Here is a 22,039-nt window from a genome sequence, read left to right as displayed (position 1 = left end):
TCGAATGCGCAAGATTTACTTCAGGATACAAATGAAACTATGGCTCCTCAACACCAAAGACAAATAAGCAAGATTGATTAAAGGGGATGGCTAGTAACTGATCAGTGGGAATCAGTGGGAATGCTGGAGGATAATTGTTCCAATCCTTGTGGGATTCATTTAAGAGTACATTATATATCTATTGTTGTGTGAAAATTTTTTGCTTCAAAATGGTCTCATATTCAAGTAATGGGCAGTTTAATGTTTCCAGGTTAGCGTGCCTGGTCAGTGACGGGGCATTAATCTGCACATTACTTGAATATGAGACCGTTCTGAAGCAAATAATTTTCACACAACAGTAGATATATAATGTACTCTTAAATGAATCCCAAAAGGAATAGAACAATCATCCCTCAGCATTCCCACTGATTCCCACTGATCGGTTACTAACCATCCCCTTTAACGTTTCACTCTCCTTTCATTTTTAGGTAACTTAATTTGCTAAGGAATGTCCCTAAATATTCTAAAACAAAATATCCATAAAGCAAATCAGAATAAGTTCAACGAAGGTGGGAAATCATTGGCGTACCATGACTGATTCGTATTGGTTAACATAGAGTCTTGATTTTTTTAAGGTAACATATGTTGTTGTTATTTTAAAGATCGAAAGAAGAGAGAGAGAGAGAAATGGGACCCTATACAAATAATTTGCCCCAAGGTAACATACATTTCTTTATTTAAACGTACTCAAGCCTTCCCATACTCGTACCATACGTCATACACACACAAAATGCACACACATACACATACACAATCACTCACACAATCACAAACCTTATGTCTATGGGGGCGAAGGAAATCCCTTTCACCATCTTGCACATTTGCATATGTTTCAGGTGTTTCAATTGCTTTTATCTGAAGGGTGGTTCAGAATGTTTATTATCACATTTCTTATCCTTTCGTTTTTTAAGTGTATGCTTCTGTCCACTGTAAAGGACAATTCTAGTCAGGGGAGGGCAATAGCTCCTGCTGGTCCTTTACTTTCCCTTTGCGCTACTCGTCCTTGACTCAAACATCTTGAAATAAGATTTCAGATTTTTGTTTTTCTCGTAGGTTCACATCATACTTGGAATGGATGGCAAACACACAACCAAGTTCGCTATCAGCCGTTATGAAAATATACCCTTTCAAAGAACCAAATATGATTCGAAACATTGAAATGCAAAATACCATCATATTTCAATGGTCTACAAGTTCAGAATATGCAATGAAACCTCCCTGGCACTAGCCTTAGTTTTTTGTCAAACTGATATCAAAGAGAAAGAATAACAAGTTTACAGGAAAAAAAATGGTGTAAGATGAGAACAAATACCACGATCACAGTACTGTCCGATGAGCCCGACGGGACACTGGCAAATGTACGTCTGCCCGATGGGTACACACGTGCTATTATTGGCACAGAGGTGATTCTCGCATGGACCTGGAACATGAATTGAGGCAAGATTTATACTTCACTATTTCTGCGGAACTATAATATGCATTATATACACATAAATCATTTTAACATATTAAGTTGAAAGATAGGTGGCGCTCTTCTGCACAAGGGAATTAATCAGTCGGCCAATCAAGAAAGTATTTTGCTGAAAAAGAGTTCGTATGTATGAACACATTCAATAGTCTTATCTATATGATTATAATATTATTCACAAGTAGCCAGATGACGTGTGTGGTTTTTTTTTTAACGACCTATTGTTTAAGGGATGTAGCACGTCCGTGTTCGTGTATCACTTCCCGATTGATGACAGCATTAAAGATACCCTTAGAAAGGTGCTCGAATACATCAAATCTCGGGATTTCGAAAAAGAAAAAAAAATGTCATTTCGGACTTTATATCACTCACCTCGTGAGACTTTCATTTTTACAATTTGTATGTTTTCCTATTGTAGCCTTATTTAAAATCACGTTGGATTTATTGACTTAAAACTTTACTCACTGTTATCAATGTAAGTTTCACAGAGTTCTCCGACGTAGTCTGGTGGACAGATGCAGGAGAACGACCCATATTCATTGTCACACGTTGCACCGTTCTGGCAGGGGTCGTACAAACACTCGTCTTTATCTGAATTTATAGAATTCCAAACGGGAAGGAAAAGTGGACAATCAATGTAAGGGTGAAATCGTTTTCGGTCTTTTTTCCCGGTCATTTCTGACCGAACTCTGGATGAGTGAAGAACCTGGCATGCTTCTTTTCCGGTCACTTCCTTTCTATTAAGAAGAAAAAGAAAAAAGCACCAACAACACTCGAAACATGTGTGAATACTTAAAATGCGTATAAAATGAATTCATAGTAGGTGATAATGATGAGAGAACAAATACAGGAAACAGCACCTTTGTAATTCTTCCTTTCTTTGAGGAAGGATTCCGACAATTCCGACCTGGTATAACCCTCTCTGTCCATCCTTCGGAACACGCACTTCAATTTCTACAACTTTTGATTTGTGACAAATCTCAGTAGCATTGCGCTGAATATCGCTAGCCGAGTATGCAAATCACGATGACCGCCACTGCCTCCGAGCAGTGACAGTCATCACGCTTTACCATAAAAATTATTATTCGTCTGACCTGTAGGAGATCAAGCTGATCATAGGGATAAAATGCTTTCCCTTTTGTACGCAATCCCTTATTAGCAGTAGTGGTAGAAGTCGTTTTACTACAGCTGTAGTAGTTTTAAATATAGAAATTAAATTACCGACTCCTTTGAAATGGTAATACCATGGAATTATCTCGTCCTTACCAAAGCCGCATTCGTCACCCCCAAAGCCATCCGGGCAATTACACTGGAAGCCTCCGAGCAGATCAATACAGGTACCATTGTTAAAGCACGGTCCACTTAGGCAGTCGTCGATCCCTGTAAGCAGAAGTTTGAGAACATTATTTGGCGATTAACCATTTCTGTTCCAATGGGATAAAAAATGCACGAAGTTCCCGACACACTTATGGAAAGGAAATTGATATGAAGCTCATAGGGTTAAGGCTACTTCGATCACACTGCGATCCCGGATTGCATTCAGTAATGCCAGAAAAAACGTGAAAAGGTAACATCTTTATCTTTACAGAATGATGATCAACTTTAAACATTGTTCCAAGAATATTCGATTCATCATTACTTAAGTTGTCATCATGGCAACATAATATGTACTACGAAAAAGTTATCAAAAAAAGAACATGCCAAACCTTTAATTTGTCGTATTTTTTTTTTAGATGCAAAATTGAAGGTGGTCTGGCATCATAGACAAACGAGATCACTTTTGTCGTTATATATAACTATCTATATCACATTTTCTGTTAAAAGATTGGCCCTGATGCTGACCTGCAGTTAACGTGGATGTTATGTTCATCAAAAAACCTCTTCCCGCTATCGCCCTTCTCGTGCGATTGCTCGCCACATCATCAATGCTGACGAATCGGAACCACATGGAATTTCCGGGGGACACAATATCTGCTGGCAGCTGTTCGCCGAATAGGGTCCCTTCCAACGACCTTCTCGCTGGGCTTGCCCCGTAGCCGTAGTCCAATATAGCGGTGTAGAAGTCGAGATTGAAATGGACGAACTCGACGACGACACTGTAGTCTTCCGCAGCGGTGATCACCCACACCTCGTGATGGTTGCTCTCGTAGTCTCCCGGGTAGTTCGGCGAGGCTAGCTGGGTGATCTCTTGCTCACGCACAGTTATGCGAGAATTGTCATCTTAACAAAGAAAACAACGGAAAGGAAGAGTAACAAAGACATATTTTGCAAGCCTATTGGAGCCTCATTCGGCAAAGCTATTTCAAAGACATTTTGTCACAAGATGCCACTGGTGAGACAACAACTGGTTAGTCAACATCCGAGACGAAACAAGTAGTGGAATAAATGGAAATATTGTATTGCACTTAACTTCAAATTTCTTCAAGTTTAGATTTTGATAGCTCTTCTCAAGAGACGATAGATCTCTCACGTTGGTTGGTTTTCTCTCTACAAAGACGCTGCTTTCTAAACAGGTAACAACAGGATCAGCTATACTAAACATTCAGCAATCACTGTTTCAATAGTAAGCAACAACAACAACAACAAAAGTATCTAAAATAATAGTAATTCACGCAAAGTGAATTATCACGCTATTATATGGGTGCACACAAACCACTTGGGTCAACGTCCGAGAGTTCTAGTTGAAAACCACTGCTTGTGATCGTGTAGTCAGTGGTAAACATCACCCACATGTAGCGGCCGCTCGACGTCAGTGAGGGACGGTTCTCGTATCCAGTCACCGCCGCGATTTCCGTAAAACTGAGAGGAGTGAGGCCGTTGCCCACGTAGACGAAGTCGTAACTGAACTCGAGGTCGGCGTCGAGGAAGTTTGCTCTAACGCTACGATTTTCAGGGGCGGTGATCTTCCAGACCAACAGTGTATCCGTGTCGTAGTCGTCGGGGTAGTTCGGCGAAGAAATTACGACTTGAGAACCTTCCTCGAGATTAATGTCAGTTATTCCTGGCCTAATGGCTGTAAAACAAGGCAAGTATATATGATATTAACATTGGTAATGCAAATGATGTTGCGACAAAAAAAAAATGTGTGTGTTCTATACTCCTTGTATCTGCTATTACTAATTCGTTTATAATGCTACAGTAGTCAAATTCAAAGACAGAAGAGGTTGGAAAGACAAAGCATATAAATATTTTGTCTTTTTAAATTCTGACAGAAAGATAGAAAGATAGAATGGTATTTGTATATCATGAATGCATGAATATCATACAAATGGATAGCTAAAGATACTTAAATATTTACACATGTTTGCGTATTTTGTATATATTATAAGATAGCTAGCGGATTTCAAGCATGGTAATTGGTCAAAACGCGTCACGTGGCATTCAAATTTTATCGCGCACTGCACGGGAGTGCAGATGTCGCGCGCAAAAAAAAAAAAAAAAAAGTGATATACCACTCTCATGATATTGCGTTGAGTTTGTGTATCATTATTCATCGTGCCATTGATCTAACGTAACCGGCACGCGACGCTTGCGATGCTACAACCCATCGCAAGAAGCGGTTGAAATGTTCTGAAAGAATGACAAAGCATTTAAGTATTTTGTCTTTTTAGATTCTGGCAGAAAGATAGTAATCGATAGATAGAATGGTATTTGTATATCATGAATGCATGAGTATCATACAAATGGATAGCTAAAGATACTTAAATATTTACACATGTTTGCGTATTTTGTATATATTATAAGATAGCTAGCGGATTTCAAGCATGATAATTGGTCAAAACGCGTCACGTGGCATTCAAATTTTATCGCGCACTGCACGGGAGTGCAGATGTCGCGCGCGCAAAAAAAAAAAGAAAAAAAAAAGTGATATACCACTCTCGTGGTATTGCGTTGAGTTTGTGTATCATTATTCATCGTGCCATTGATCTAAAGTAACCGGCACGCAACGCTTGCGATGCTACAACCCATCGCAAGAATCGCAGTGTGAGCTGGCCTTTGACTGCCGTTACCAGGCGTTATCGCGTTGAAATGTGTCTATCACTCATCGTGTATAATGTCGTTTCTATTATATATATATATATATATATATATATATTTTTTTTTTTTTTTTTTGGGGGGGGGGTATTGATCAAAAGTCGCTATTTCATAAAAGAAATAGCCCACTTATTCCGTTGTGCGACAGTGTAAGTGCAGTAGACGCTCGGTATCTTCAGATGGGGTCTAGGGCAATTACCCCCTGGGCAATTACCCCGGACCCTTCCCCTGTCCCTAATCCTAATCCTAATCCTGAAACTAATCCTAACCATAACCCAAACTCCTAACACTAAACCCAACCCTAACCCTAATCTTAACTCTAACCTTACCACTAATCAGTATTTAGCCGGGGGGTAATTGCCCTCGGGGGGTAATTGCCCGGATACGCTTCAGATGGTGTGCACTGCGTACTCGCCTAGCGGCTCGTATGCAGAGGCGGCACCTATCTACAGAAACCTCGCGTTCACTGCACTGACACTATCGCACTCCGTGCCGTGCTCTATCTCCATACTATATAACATGGAACTTGTACGAATAATTCATCGTAATAAAGATGACGCCGTTTTGTCCATCCTTGTAATTGGCAACAGGCGACTAAAATCACTGCGCTATGATATTTCTGTATAAAAGAAATGTAGGTATTTTATTTGTCATGTGTGTATTTTTATTCGACTACTAATATTTTGGTAAATACATGGTGTTACAGCTTCACCCCAGCACATCCTTATTCCCTGTGATATAAAGATAGAGATAAAACACGAATCAGCCGACAAACTGGGACGTCTGTATAAAGCACACGCATAAAAGTATATGGTGCAACATCCGCAACTTGCTGTTTTTTCCCTATTTCAGGTAAAGCATAACGCAAGATAACTTATCTCTATCACTATAATTGAGTGTGTTATACGTACCTCCAGAAACCACTGCCGTTATGAACGATTGGTACTGCGAGATCCTCGCGTAGACACCGGGGAAATTCGGTTGTGCGCATCCCTCGCCAAAGCTTGTTGCCCCTACCAAATGCCACCTGCCGTCGTCGCCCTCACACGTCAGAGGTCCGCCACTGTCTCCCTTCGTGGGTCAAAGATCAAAATGATATTCAATGCCATTCTTCTCTTCTATAAACGCGGGCCATTTTTTAACTTTATTATTTATTCTTACGCGAATGCCTTGTTTTCACTCCTTACGCGACTACAGTTTGCTACTTGTGTTGTAATTGAAAATTCATTGATTCGTCCTCACCTAAGAATAGATTCATTCGTCAATAATAATCTATAAACACACTTGGAACAAATCCATGGAGATTCTTTTCGTTGGTTTTATTTTGATACACTTGGTCAGCATGAATATAATAATATTTGAGTACCCAGCAGGAGGGAAATGAATTTTGAGCCATGTTCCCTAGAAATTATTTCTAATTATGAAAAAAAAAAAAACATTGAAGGAGACCTCCATATGATTTTCAGATTTGTACATTTGAACAACTATAAATTAGTTACACTGAGGACAGAGTTTCAGAATTCGTGATAATTGGGATGAAGAATAAGAATATTTTCAAAATCTTAAACAAATTACAATGAACAAGGATGATGACATGCCAGAGTCACCATAAAAATGCATGAGTTGGAGCTCAAGGAAGCAGAACAAAAGAACAAAATATGCATAGATTATACACAGGTGAACTCGCAAGCAAGCGGTATTTACAATGGAATTACACTGCTACATTTCTGAAATATGTGAACCTCCTGTAGATGTCATCATCCCTGTTCAGTGCAATTTGCTTCAGGTTTTTCTAAGTACTGTTTCTCTGCGCAAGAACGAAAATGAATTCCACAAATCTATGCATGGAGTTGTCGATTTATGTACTGCATAATGGGAAAATATGAAAATTATCTGGAATATTACCTGGCAAGTGTCAATACGCCCTCTTTCGTACCCGGCGCATATCATGTTTTCGGTCAGAGTACCGTTGTAGGATTCCGTGGAATTGCAGTATTCGTATGGGAGAAGATTGACAACGGCTTTTTGGAGTGTATCTGGCAACATGCGGCCTACATCAAAAACGAAAGAAAGCGTAAGAAAGAATGCATGGATTTTTGTTCTTTTTATGTCAGAAATGATTTTAGCACAAAAATGGACCTATTAATGACCAAAAATGATGATAATGATGACGATGACCTTTTCAACGTTAGTTATAATCATTATCATCACTGTCAGTCAGTGCTGTTAATATTAATATCATCATCATTACAATCATGGCATTATGTTCGTGATGCACAAAAACATCGAAATGAAAGTAATTCTCATTAAAGTCATCTTCCCAAATCTTCATCAGAGACATAAAAGCCATCAATGTCGATTATGAATTATCATTTGTATTATGTAATCAGTGAGGGACGAAAGTTTGGGACTCATTCAGATAACTATTTACAGGCTGAACAGCTCACCCCATCCAACCCGAGCATAAAAGACACAATGAGAACAAAACAACAGCAGAAAGCCCCCATGTCTTTTGTGTTTGTGGGATCGACTCAAGCGGAAATATAGTGGGATACAAATCTTGCTATTTCTGACCATGTGTACGCTTGTTTAAAAGAAAACAGAAATGAAAAAAAAAAATCTGAGATATTGATCGCAATCGTCATCCCGATTTTTTTCTTTTTGTTTTACGTATGAATGCTAATAGTATTTTCATCTGAAGTCCTCACCTCCCTGTTCCGTCAAACCCCAGCCAGAGACTAGACAGCGTCGGTACGCTCTCAGCTCGTCCGACGACTCCGCCACGCACACGGGTCTGACGTTGTCACCGAACGGGATATCCTCGGCTAGCTTGATGAGGGCAAAATCATTGTCGGAAGAATCGCCGTCGTAGTCGGGATGGATGAAGATCTCATCGACCAGAACGCTCACGGCGGTGCTGGATTCCCCCGCTAAATCGATGGTGCCGAAAATCAAGCGATCTACGTAGGAGAATCTGGGTGTACAAAACAAAGAAAAACAAAGATTAACCAAGGGAGGGATATTTGTAGTACCAGTTTTTGTTGTTGTTTTTTTTTTTTTTTTACACTGAGAAAATCAAGGTTGTAAACGTCATTATCATGATGACATCAGTCTTTTTGAGCTTGTTTGAATGTAATTTTCTATTATTTTTAGAGACGTGTGTTTGTTCCTCTGCAAGCGAAGGTTAATAATTAAATGCAAGAGGACGATTACTCGGAAAAGGCATTCCATCTTAATCAGGATTTGGAAGTAGGATACATCTGTATAAAGTTTTTTAAGGACTTAGTACATTGTCAGGCTCAGACATGCACGCATTCTATGGGGAATCGTGCGATCACCAGTTATGCAAATATAACATCTTAAAGGCATAATTTACCATTTGCAGATGAAAGCATTAGTGCTATGAAATAGTTCTAAAATGTGAGTTAGGGATAGAAACAACCACTGTCAAAATTTGAATCCGTATAATCGATGTTAAGTGTTGTTAAATACACAAAATGTGAACAATAGTTATAATAAAAACTTTTCCAGACTAAACCGTATACAGTTACGGTTTATTGAGAAAAACCCTGATATCTCCTTATATTTTAGGTTTTATTGCAAATATTTCATATGGTAGGATGTTTTATGATACAACAGACCTACACATATGCATCAAATATGATATCTTGAAAATTTTTGAAATCACTGCTCCCAAAGGTAAACTGGACCTTTAAAAGCTGATTGTTTCATTTTTATACATAATTTCCCCTGTCCCAACAACAATAGTTGTCGAATATTGATCACAAAACTGTGTGCTTTGGGGAAAAAGTAAACTAGAAAGTGCACTGTACTGCATACAATGTTTTATTTTGGACGAATATAGCTTATAAAGCAAAAAGTACATCTTATTTGTATTTTGATGCTTTTATAGTAAACATAGTGTATGTGAAACCTCGATCAATTTTCATCACTGCGGCTATTCAAACATTGCAAAAAAAAAAAATCCATAGATCATTTCGAACTGAACATCGTGTTTATATTACCCGCACACTGGGAGCACAGATCACACACTGATTTAAATCTTGCCTGGGAGTATGAAAAGTTGATTGCCATTAAATCATGGTTTCAATGATTAAAAAAAAATACGTACATGCAGTGGGCAGCGGTGATAGCCCAGCGACTGCCGATCAGTGACGCTCCGCAGAGATGGTCTCTGGTCGAGTCGCTGGTCCTTCGCATGGAGCCAATCCACGGGAATTCGCCCCTGCGGGCGTTCACGCCACCGACCACGCGAGACTGGCCTCCGGAGTCGTACCCTGGACGCGTACCGCACACCCCAGTGCGTAAGATATCTGGTATGAAGAGTGTGAATACAATGGAAAAAAATAACAACCAAGCAAACATTGAGCATTGACACCAGAGATATTTGGGATGTAGCGTCAAGTAGTTTTGGAAATGGGTAATACGCTTGACAGTGGCACTTAAAAAAAAAAAAAAAAAAAAAAAAAAAAAAAAAACTGTCATCAACCTGGCAGGAATATTGGAAAGGTGAGACCATGGGTACAGAGCAGGATCTGATAAAAAAAGGAGAAGATAAAGAGGATATAGAGAAAAGAAGAGAAGGATGAAATACAGTAACATTATTATGATTTGTTACACGATAGATTATTCAAATACTCTTGGATTATTTATCCTCACTTGAGCACTCATTTCTGTCATCGAAGCCATCAGCAAGGTGAAAAGGAAAGAAGTCATGTTTCTACGACCAAATATTTGTGTTCCTAGTGATTGTGCTTTTAATCTTTGTTCGGAGCGGATACGCCATTCATCAGAATGGGTTGTTATTCGTTAAGCGTGTGGGTTGTTTTCTGCAACAGCCTTCGTAGATCTTGCTCTGTTCACCCCTTTTTCATTTTCTTCGGTAGCTCTGCACATAAAAATCTGGCTATATTGCTTTCAAGTTTGAGGTCCCTCTCAAATTCGTTCCCTTCTTTGCACTTCGTACTTAACTTTTTTTGTTGTGTCTATTTTTAAATTCAGCCTTTTCTTGTATCATTGTTTTCCCCTAGCACTAAAATCCTCAGATTTACCTCCGGAAGGACCGAAGCAGCTGCTCCCTACTTGGTCTTCGTCGCTAAATCCTGAGCACTGAAATGGCCAGGGGCGATTCCACGCCTGCTCGTACTCGTCCCGGCATGCATCACTAACGGATACGCAGTCCGAGTAGCACATCCGGTGTGTGGGTCCGTTGTGCGCGCACTCTGGGTAGAGCAGCGAACACATGAAGGTGATCAGCTGGGAGTGGCACGAAGAAATGGCTACAACCTTTTGTTGATACAAGGGTGAAAAGAGGAAAACAACTTAAACGGCCACGCATATTAATACAATACAATACATAATATTTACACCATCAATAATGCGATATTTCGTTCATTTCGCAATTAGGAAAAAACCGTAGCAACATAGATAGTAACAGAATTATTGAAATAGTGATTCTTATGCATGACAAGTAACGAAATAAAGTGTATAATTGACCAATCAAAATGTTAATCCGTTTCCTACGAGCTCGCGAAGTCCGTAAATTAGATTACTGTCACATCTATTGGTTTTCTTGTGTACATACAATTTGGTTGAATTTGGCGATATGGTAACAAATTCTTATTGTTCAAGTGATGGGAATTATGGAGGGCTATTCCCCCTTATTATGATTATTAATATAATACATTACAGTATCATGTAATATAATATTACACAATATAATATAATATAATATAATATTATATTATATTATATTATATTATATTATATTATATTATATTATATTATATTATATTATATTATATTATATTATGATATAACATAATACAATATGATATAATACAGTATAGTATAATATAATAATGATAATAATAGTGAGACTCTTATAAAGCACACATTTCTACCTAATAAAGATACTCAAGGCGCTATAGAACAGAGTACATATTGTGTCACGTTACAACAGAATCACAGAAAACGATAAGACAATAAACCAACAAACAATAGTCCTATAATACGTACACATACTATACATACAGGTATACAATATTTTCAATTCAAATTAAAAATATATGTCTTGAGATTCTTTTTGAAACTATCAATGGAAGATGCTTCTCTAAGAGATTTTGGTAGGCCATTCCATAGTTTTGGGCCCATATATGAAAAAGCCCGATCCCCCCAATTATGCTTGATTCGAGGTACCTGTAATTTTAGCGAGTTTGATGAACGGAGATTACGTGGTGGTTGGTGAAGATGAAGAGTATTTTGAAGGTGGACAGGGGCAAATTTACGCAATGTACGGTAAACAAGAAGAATAATCTTGAAGTTAATACGTTTTTCTACAGGAAGCCAGTGTAGTGTATAATATAATACAATGTAATAAAATATAACATAAAAATATGCACAATGACGACACTGCCAGTGGATTCCATGGAGTGGTTAAGATATAATCAATGTTTTGTTGTTGTTGTTGTTTTTTTTTCACGCCAGTACATGATGAATTTGTGTTCACTTTCATGCTTCAGAAATACCCAGTAGCTCTTGATAAGTAGAGTGTTTTTGTCGCGCCCATTAGTGCCAAGCAGCAGATGATGGTTGGCAATCAGAATATATATATATATATATATATATATATATATATATATATATATATATATACCGTAGCAGAAGTTATTTTCTAATCATTTACGTTATATAATCATTTCACGACTACATTTGTTTAGGATTTGTGAAGTTGGCTTTTGCGGCAAACCAAAAGGTATAAAATTTTTAATTTTTCAAATAAAGAATAAAAACTGATCTGCAGTTAGTAAGAGCCACAGAATAGATGCGCGATTCGGTTACATTTATAAAGACGATAAATAAATAGCCACTTACAACTTCTGAAAAGCGTTGCTGGGCAACCGTGGCGTTGGTGGCGTACTGATGAGGAAAGAAAGTTGTGTCGTAATCCAATCGACTCCTACACACCTCCAGGGGGATCTCTTCGCACGTTGCTATTACGGGTATAGAACAGAGCATGAAAACAAACTTCTATATGCTTCTGTGTGAGTCGTCTTCACTTTTGAAATGTTCAGTTTGACCAGTATATATACTATATATGCTACTACAACAGTGCAGTATTTATCTCGTTCTCAATCTCTCACTGCAATATTAATGCAAATTCTTATCAAAATAACCTCTAATTGATATAATGTAGTGAACTTGAAAACGCGCACAATATCTTACATAATGACCACATTATACTGCTTCGTATGACCTCCCCGGAATTTGACAAAAATCCTAGCTAATTAGATCTTTCTGGCTTATGATATTGCACGTAAATTCCAGTTATCATGGTACATGATAACACACACACGTACGTGTGGGGTCCAATCTATTTGCAGGGCACTGGTAGGTAAATGAATATACACTGTATATCATGGCGTTTGTGCAACTTGGCGCCAAACTGTAATCTCTATATACCTGGCAAATACATCATTTTGTTCAGGGAATGTTCCAGAAGTTTTCAGCGATGATTCATATTACAAGTTCAAGCATGAAACTTGTTTACGATATGTGCTAAGTTTGACTGCTTCATCTTCAGCCGAAATCTACTACAAAAGTGTCCAATCATTTACAAGCAAGCATCCTCTTTCGAAAGCGGGAACCACATATTCCGCTTTTTTGGAAAACTATTTTGGTGTGTCAGAAGAGGGTTCACTCCGCCGCATTGTGTCCATATAAAATATCAGCACAGAGTTTTCAAAAGGTCTAATAGTGGTGCTGATGTCATTATACGTGTGGGGGGGCACTTGGACAAGAAACGAGATGAGCTATTGAGACTTACGGCATAGGTCTTCGTCAGAGAAGTCCAAGCAATCATTGTTGCCGTCACAAGCCTGGTCTTTGTTGATGCACTGTCCACTCAAACACTGGAACTCGTCCTCCGTGCATTCTTCACATAGGTGAAGCGATTATTGTGGCCAGAGAGTGAAAGGCCAGTGGGCAGCCATGCATAAAACGGAATGTCGACAAATACCGGAACACGAATTGTGGTTAAGATTATGTTTCAAGGAGATTTCCGATAATCTTGTTCTTAAAAGAGGATTTGGCTTTTGTGAGTGCGAGTGAATCTTCCTTACTTTGAATGCCAGTTGGTAAGATCGAGACCTAGTTGGGCCGGTCCACGCCCATTCATGAGTTATAAGAATTAGAGGGCTTTATTGGGAATGATCGAATGGCGTGTGTTTGTATGTGTGTTTCTGAGGACATCAAACTACTAGTATACAGTATCCTATAGACTGCACTAATGTGGAAGAGTGCTTATCTGTGCTTCATGAGTTAAGAGTGAGTTAAGATAATGTTCACCTGGCGTGATCAGAGATTAAAACAAAGGACTTTGTTAAGGGGAGCATTTTTCTATGACCAAACTAAATTCTGTGCAAGAGGTTTTTTTTTTTTCCACAGCTGTGATTATTATTAGATGAACAATATGTTTGATTAGGACATGTTTAAGTATCTTGTATATAAATATACACATTAAAGACAATAATTATTGTTGTTCAACAATGTTTATTATATGAATAAACAATGTGACATATTATGAGCCAATCAATCTGTCTTATCATTCATCCATTTTATAGTCAATCGTTTGTCGATCTGATCATTTGATCGGTCTCCACATTATTTCAATAATCAAAAGGCAAAACCCTCAACAGAAAAAAAAGAATTATCCAGTGATTATGATGATAAACCTGAAAAACCAATCACCTTCAAGAAATTTGATATTTTTCCCAAATTCAAAAGGTTGGCATTTTCATTAACTTCTTTGAAAATCAAACGTTCAAGAATGACTTGAAATCGAAAACATTTTGCGGTTAAACCAAACATGTCAACTGACTTGACTTTCAAGGCCAATTCCATACTTCAAGACTAGTTTTTTTCACAGATGTGACTGACTTTTTATTTGCTTCTGTGGTAACTTAATTGTCACAAAATAATATGAATTACATTTTATTGGAAGGCAAAGATTCTAGAGTAGTTTGAAGATATCCAAATCTGAAATAGATATTCGGCGACTTTTCCATTCTTTGGAAGTGATGTTTAACTTTGCAATGAATATATCAAAGAAGATCCATAAGTTCCATTTAATGAATGTGTAGTGATAATATAGACTATATGTTTGCAGTGTATTTCCTACCTTCATTTTCAAAAGCGCTGATCTGGACGATAAATCCACGAGCAGAAGTTGACACGTCGCTCGTGAATCGCATCCACACGATCTGGTTTGGGCTCATGATTTCTGACGTCACATTCGTCCCGGTAAATCTACCCAGAATGCCCGCCCCTTCCCACTCGGGCGACCAGCCGAAGCCGACCTCGAGGAAGTCGAAACCGGTCTCGAGCTCGAAGTCGACGAAGACCATTTTCACGCCATGACCCACCGGAGCGGTGATGTGCCAGATTATGTCTCGATTGTTATCGTAACTTTCCGGGTAAAACGGAGAGAGGACGTATTCCGATGCTTGCCCGGACAGAGTAACAATTTCGTGTTCAACTATATCAGCAAAAATAAAATTGAAATATAAGAATAAAACCAACATTACATAGGCTGCTATATTGCATAATAAGCACAATGCACTCGTGTTGTTACTCCGTGTTTACACAGAGTGGTCAGACGAGATCCCTTACTTACATAGGTCAGCTACAACTACACACCAGGGAAGTTTACCACCCTGCATGGTTACACCGTAAAACATTTGAATTTCAAAGCTATACAGTTTATCGTCTGTATGTGTGCGTGTGAGTGTCCGTGTGTGTGTGCACCATTGCTCACCATTGCATCAGTTTCATATTTATACAGTCATACCAGAGCGAATTGATGTTTCCTGTATTATTTGAATGGAAATGAATAAATATTATTTGAGAAAAAAGGAATCAGTTAAAGAAAAATGCCATGATCTTTAACAATTGCTTCTCACAATTGAAAATAACTTAAATAAATCATTCACATCATCTTTTATATCAACTATTTATAACACCTAAGCAGGCTGAGTGGCAAAACCAATACTCGTTTGTGATTGTGTTGTCGCCGTAACAAACATATACAACACATTTATACTGAAAAAAAAGAATATCGTATTTCACACTGGAATGTATATAGGCATATATCAAACTGAGAGGACAGCATTTATCATGATCATAACGTGGATACAGTCTGTGATAAATGTGTTTGGAAGGCTAGGCGTAACCATGGTAACGCTTACCTGACTCTGCAGAGGCAGCACGCCACTGCAGAAGACAGAAGATACCAATTAAGAGAAACTTCCGCATCATCCTACCGGATTCTGACACGACCCCTGCAAAGAAAGGGAGAGAGAGAGAGAGAGAGAGAGAGAGAGTTAAAACAAAGACGAATACCTCACAATGATGGCCTTAGTGGTCAATAGCATCAAAATTCGGTCACGTGGGATCCAAGAAAGGAGGAGAGTCAATAACACTAATACCTCTGAGTTGTTTAATACTTCCACGCCGGCGAGTATAAACATATTCGTAATTATTAGTCTTTAATCAAGCGGTAAAAAATATAAAAGGAGACAAATATCGCTCCCATGTCATGGTATCCTCGACGTTAGGACTGAAGCTCGATGTTTTGTTACTCATGTTGGCAACTTTGTTTACATGTTTAAAGGGGATGGCTAGTAACTGATCAGGGGCGGATCTAGCTTTTTTCCAAGGAGGGGGTTTAAGGGGCTGAGCTAGGTATTGCAAGGGAGCATAGAGACCAAGCCCGAGCGACCAAAGCGAGTGGGTGGGGGGGGGGGGGGGATGTGAGGGTATGGGAGGGGGTATCCCCTCTCCCACAGTAGGGAGGTTTTTCATTTTTAGGGCTGCCAGCTTGCGATTTTAAGCATACTTGCACGTTCTATTTCCCCCCTCTTTTTTGCCCAAATATGTAAAAGTAAATAAATGAATTATATATCTTTTTTAGGGAGGGAGGGGGGTGCAGCCCCACCCGCTCCCCAAGCTCGCTGGAACATTTCAGGTTTGGGAGGGGGGCACATTCATGTGATGGTGTGAAATCCTTGGCGAGGGAGCGAAGCGACCGAGCTGGGGGTGTGGGAGGGGGATACCCCCTCCCACGGTAGGGACCTTTTGTAAAAACGGAGTACAAAAGTCGCTTTTATAGAGCAATTAAAAGCAAATATCTAGGAAATTGAAAAGTGGATAGAATCATTGCGAAGGACTATGATTATACGGGGGTATAACATCATTTTATGTGACGGTGTGAGATCCTCGGCGAGAGAACGCAGCGACCAAGCCGGGGGGGGGGGGGGGGGGAGGGGGACCCCTCCCACGCATATAGGACCTTTTTTTGTAAAACAGAGTATAAATGTCGCGTTTATATGGCATTTAAATCAAATTCCTGTATAGGGAATTAAACATAGTAAAAAAAAATTACTGCGAAGGACTATGATCATCACTTATGCAAACTATTCATTTCACTATAAGTTGACGGACAGAGCGAGAGAGCCACTCTCACTTTGCCATTCGCCTGAAATTATTCATTAAAAGTTAAAAGGAAATCACATTGTTCGAGCAATAAAAATTATTCTTGTATAACAAGAAGCATCGAAGAAAAGGAAAAATGTAGGGTTTATTGAAGGTATGTTCCACGGGGCACACTCTATACACCAGATTTACTCATAAGTAAATATTGTTATAATGCATAGGTATGATAATGTATATTGTTAGCGTATTATAATTTTCGCTCCGTTAGGGGCGAAAATTTTGCATTTTCAGTTTTGAAATTGACAACTTTTACACAAGAAAAGTGTTTTTTTTTTTGTTTCATTTGGTCTTAAAATAATTGATTAATATTGTCTGTTGTTTGGCTATGTGTTCTTTCTTTTTTTTTTAACTTGGAAGCCCAAGAGGGGGGTTTAACCCCCCCCCCCCCCCGTAGATCCGCCACTGCTGATCAGTTGGAATCATTGGGAATGCTGGGGGATGATAGTTCCAATTCTTGTGGGATTCATTTAAGAGTACATTATATATTAATTGTTGTGTGAAAATTATTTGCTTCAGAATGGTCTCATATTCAAGTAATGTGCAGTTTAATGTTTCCAGGCTAGCATGCCGGTACAGTGACGGGGCATTAAACTGCACATTACTTGAATATGAGACCGTTCTGAAGCAAATAATTTACACACAACAATAGATATATAATGTATTCATAAATGAATAACACAAGAAATGGAACAATCATCCCCCAGCATTCCCACTGATTCCCACTGATCAGTTACTAGCCATCCCCTTTAATGAACTTTATCAAATTAATTCTTTGTTTGATCATTAATTTCATAAATTGTTTCATTATGTTTCCTTTCCATTATGTCCCTTTGAAAACGAATAAAGTGCAGATCTATCCAACTTAGAAAAAGAAAGAAATGTCCTTTTCCCGAATGTGGGGATGCGCTACATGTAGGTTCTGAATAGTTCATTTATTTACCTCAGCTTGGACTAAACAAGGACTCCCAATAAGAGCACACTGATCACTATGACCAACAATGGTGAACAGGGAAACGAATAGAACACCTTTGAATATATTTGCTGCGTAATAAAGCAGATTCAAACATAGAGTTTTACCACGTTACTTTTAAGAGCATTTGTTTTCATTAATGTGGGGTTGCAGTTTGAATACATTATAAGAATAAGGGCCATTTGTTCAAACAAGGCTAAGCATCGATCGGGGTTAGCAAGCGATCCAGTTATGTTTCGATGTTTTGTTTGTTTGTTTGTTTGTTTGTTTCAACATAGGAGAGAATGATTATCACTTTTGCAGTGCAATCGTTGTACATGATGAAAGGACAAAATAAATAATAGAAACAGAAAGAGAGTGCTCGTTAAAATGATTGAGGTAAACCCTTTTTTTTACATTTAAGGGAAAAAAAAAGCTCCTTGTCATTTTATTTTGATTTGAAGTGTCAGAAAGACCATTGTCCATTAGTTGTAAACAATGGAAATATGACCAAATATGATGCAACATGTATTGCGAGGAACACGCGCTATGTTAATATATCATGAATTGCAAAACGATTACAATTATTCAGAAGAGTCTTGACCTAATGTAACATTGATATTTTACATTGGGGTGGAGCTGCTTTTACTCTTTCTTTATAATTACTTATCTCTGTTACCTATTGAAGGGTATGTTGCATCGGCGCTTCATGTGACTGTAGGCCTACTTGAAATAAGAATGAGACAAATGCCCGTAGAATGACACATGTTACGACATGTCATTCCTAGTCATGAGGGGTATCGCAATTTTCTAATGTACTCCCTGAATTTGAATGCTGATGTTATGGATTTTGCCAATGTCGGTTGCCGTCCCTGAAACTTATTTTATACAGAATTTGGCGAAGGGGAATCTGAATGAAAATGTAGTACATGAAGGGGAAAATCTTTAGCGTGCACTATGCCCCATTTTCTGACGGAAGAACTAAACCCCTAGAATAATAGCAGTTATTAAGGAGGAAAATCTATGACTCACGGCACAGTGAACGAAAGTCAGGCCTAATTCTGAAGGAGCTGTTCCGCACTCATGCAAACAGAGCTTAACTATGGACGATTCCCATTGACTTTGAACAGAACGGTATTCACTCCAAACTGGTGCCAAAGAAGCTGGAACTCATTGTCCGAAGTACTATTGAAGAATTGTTTAGCAATGGACCTATTAACAGACAAAGGCAACTGAAAGGGAAAGGGGATTTTAGCCGGACAGGCTTGAAACGACGTTTTAGTGGTGCCTATAAGAATGGGCGGAAAACTGTGTTGAAACGACATATAGGCCCCAGGTGTGTAGGTAAGATGCACTGTGAACTTGTACTCTGGAAAAAAAATCCGTTACCTAGTCCCCTTGACATCGAAATTGATTAATAACTAGTGTAATAACTACAATATTTACTTCTTTATCATAATAAGAGAAAGCATAAAAAGGAATCGATGTCGTTTAAGATTTAAAAAAAAATCTCAAAAGTAATGGAAGAAATGGAGACAAACTTTGTATTAAACAACGGATGTATCCATGTGGAAAGCAAAACATGAAGTCCGCAAAACTATCAGGAACACCTGACTGATGTGAAATCAAAGAAATGACCATACCCACCCCTTGAAAGACTTTTATCATTTTCTATGAATAAGATTGAGAAACATTTATGATAGGACGATTCATGCGAAGGTGATCTTTATGTTAAATCGATCGTATATTTACAATAAATTTCAACCAAACAATGCTTCGTCAATCACGGTCCAATCTAAGTGGGACCCTAGGCAGAGAAAATTTATACTAGAATAATGTATAACTTTTTCAAAATGATGCCATTTGTAATAATTTATACGTGCAATGCGTACCTCACTTAAGAGGGAGATGGAATCAATTCTAAAAAAATGTAGCGCGTAAGAGAAAGGCAAACGAAAAGAAAAGTGCCTTCCATAAAAGTACAAAAGCATCCACGTGGAAAGTAGAGCATAATAGCGACAAAGCTTCAAGGACGCCAGGACGATTTTACATGCGTAATGATAGATGGCCACACCATAAGCATCACCTGAGAGACTTGTATATTACTTGCAAAATGGGGAAATGGTAAAACATTCGTGCTAAGGATATTTTGGGTTTTCAGCTATTCGTCTGTTTGCACTTCTGGTACACGAGCAAAAAAAAAAGAACAAAAAAAAAATGTTCTGTCAAATTATACTGCCCGATAATAAAGGGGCAATAGGTATGACGGGGGAGGGGACGGATATAGTTTGACATAACGTGTAACGGTTTAGACCATGCTGTAATAAGTATTGCATGCACTTCGTACCATAATGGATTCAAAGAGACAGAGAGAAAGAGAGAGGAAAGAAAAAGAGAGGGAGAATGGGGATATAAATGATGAAGTAGAAGAAGTGACTTCACAAAAATGTAGTGTGTAAGAGAAGGGAAGATATGCCTTCCATAAATGCATGAAGGCATCCATGTGAAAAGTAAAGCTTTACGGCGCCAAAAACTATTAGGACACCTGAATGATTACATTAAAAAGAAAATGACCATATGACCATCACTTTATGTGTTTAGAATTAAGACCTTAACCACCACTTTGTGTGTATAGAATAAATACATTTTTATGCAAAGAATGTGATGATGGTACATGTTTTTTTTTTTTTTTTTTTTTTTGGGGGGGGGGGGTTGTGGAAGAGCATTTTCTAAGTTCAATTATACGTCTCTGGAAAGAGTTCCTTATGTCCCCCCCCCCCCCCAACCCTAACCCTAACCCTATTACTGACCCTAACACTAACCCTAATCACAGGGGTCCCGCGTACAATGGGTGGCTGTCTCAAAAGGAAGTCTTTCCATAAAGGCCATAACCTTTATTTAGTTTATTATTAGTACAAAAAAAAATAGTTATTTATTTATTTTGTGCAAATTAGTGGGGGGGGGGGGACATAAGGAACTCTTTCGACGTCTCTAAACGCAGCAATTACAAGCAAATAATATTTAATCATTTCTTCAATTACAGCCCTATTCAAATGGGGAAACAGTCTGAGGGGAAAAATAATGTTATGAACAATTGCAATCGTATGCCAACCAAAAGAAATGAAAATAATAAAAAGGGAAAAGCTAAGGGGAAAGGGTTAATGTAAGGAAAAGACGTAGAATGCAGTGGGAAATTCTCATTTCGTTAAACACAAGGCAGTCAATTTCTTTACAAGGTTTGAACCCTGATAAGGAACCCCGCGCAGGTAAAGGTTGGCATAATGTATACAATGGAGGTATGTTTGTTAAGCTCATTGTTAAAAAAGGGAAGGTACTCGGCTTTCTCACTCACTAGCGTGGTTTCTTCCACAAAAATCAATAACCTTAATTGAACCGCCTGAAAGCACGACGTGAACTGTGCACAAATCAGAAGTCAAGGAATCCTGTCAGCGGACAATAAGAAACTCCCGACCACTCCCTAAACTCGGCGTGTAACTGTCCCGCCTGCTGCATGCACCCTAGCTGAAATGGGTACGGTGGCGTGGAACAGCCCATGTCCCCATCCTTAACGTTGGGTGTGGCAAATAAAGATAAAACGTTCCAATGAACAAAAACATTTGCATTTGCATGGTGGAGGGTGACACACGGCCAATCGCCACCAGGATTATTCCTGGTAACAAATAACGTATTCTACATTGTTCTAGCCACTTATCAAATCATTTGTGGTTTGAATAACTTCATTGCGAATTTCAGAGAATATGATCAAAGGCAAACGCCTGTATAAAAAAGTACATTCGTAATTGTAGCAAATCATAACGGGTTGTAAATGTATTGCTTGCTGATCTGACAAACTTTGATGGAATCGAATGAGTTGAAACGCTATGTTTTGTTTTTTTTCTCGCAGTGTAGCGATATTATGTATAGGTTTAGTTAGAGTCTGTAGATTTCTGATATGCATGCATTTTGACCACAAATAG

General features: G+C 38.5%; 1 protein-coding gene across 1 annotated transcript in view; it reads right to left on the bottom strand.

Moving 5' to 3' along the window:
* LOC140236559 (uncharacterized) overlaps window positions 1–22,039 on the bottom strand; it is a 40,891-nt gene that overhangs the window by 4,883 nt on the left and 13,969 nt on the right. The window contains exons 3-16 of the mRNA XM_072316485.1: window positions 15,808–15,832; window positions 14,742–15,098; window positions 13,389–13,496; window positions 12,437–12,555; window positions 10,615–10,849; window positions 9,675–9,876; window positions 8,251–8,516; window positions 7,448–7,593; window positions 6,454–6,613; window positions 4,161–4,520; window positions 3,350–3,727; window positions 2,774–2,887; window positions 1,973–2,098; window positions 1,352–1,459 (exon numbers count right to left, since the gene is read on the bottom strand). Coding sequence (XP_072172586.1) covers window positions 1,352–1,459; window positions 1,973–2,098; window positions 2,774–2,887; window positions 3,350–3,727; window positions 4,161–4,520; window positions 6,454–6,613; window positions 7,448–7,593; window positions 8,251–8,516; window positions 9,675–9,876; window positions 10,615–10,849; window positions 12,437–12,555; window positions 13,389–13,496; window positions 14,742–15,098; window positions 15,808–15,832 — 2,704 coding nt within the window. The remainder of the gene's footprint in view (window positions 1–1,351; window positions 1,460–1,972; window positions 2,099–2,773; window positions 2,888–3,349; window positions 3,728–4,160; window positions 4,521–6,453; window positions 6,614–7,447; window positions 7,594–8,250; window positions 8,517–9,674; window positions 9,877–10,614; window positions 10,850–12,436; window positions 12,556–13,388; window positions 13,497–14,741; window positions 15,099–15,807; window positions 15,833–22,039) is intronic.

This window comes from Diadema setosum, chromosome 13 (assembly GCF_964275005.1).
Source record: "Diadema setosum chromosome 13, eeDiaSeto1, whole genome shotgun sequence".
Lineage (NCBI taxonomy): Eukaryota > Metazoa > Echinodermata > Echinoidea > Diadematoida > Diadematidae > Diadema > Diadema setosum.
The sequence above is the reverse complement of the archived record's forward strand: the minus strand, read 5'-3'. Positions and strand labels throughout refer to the sequence as shown.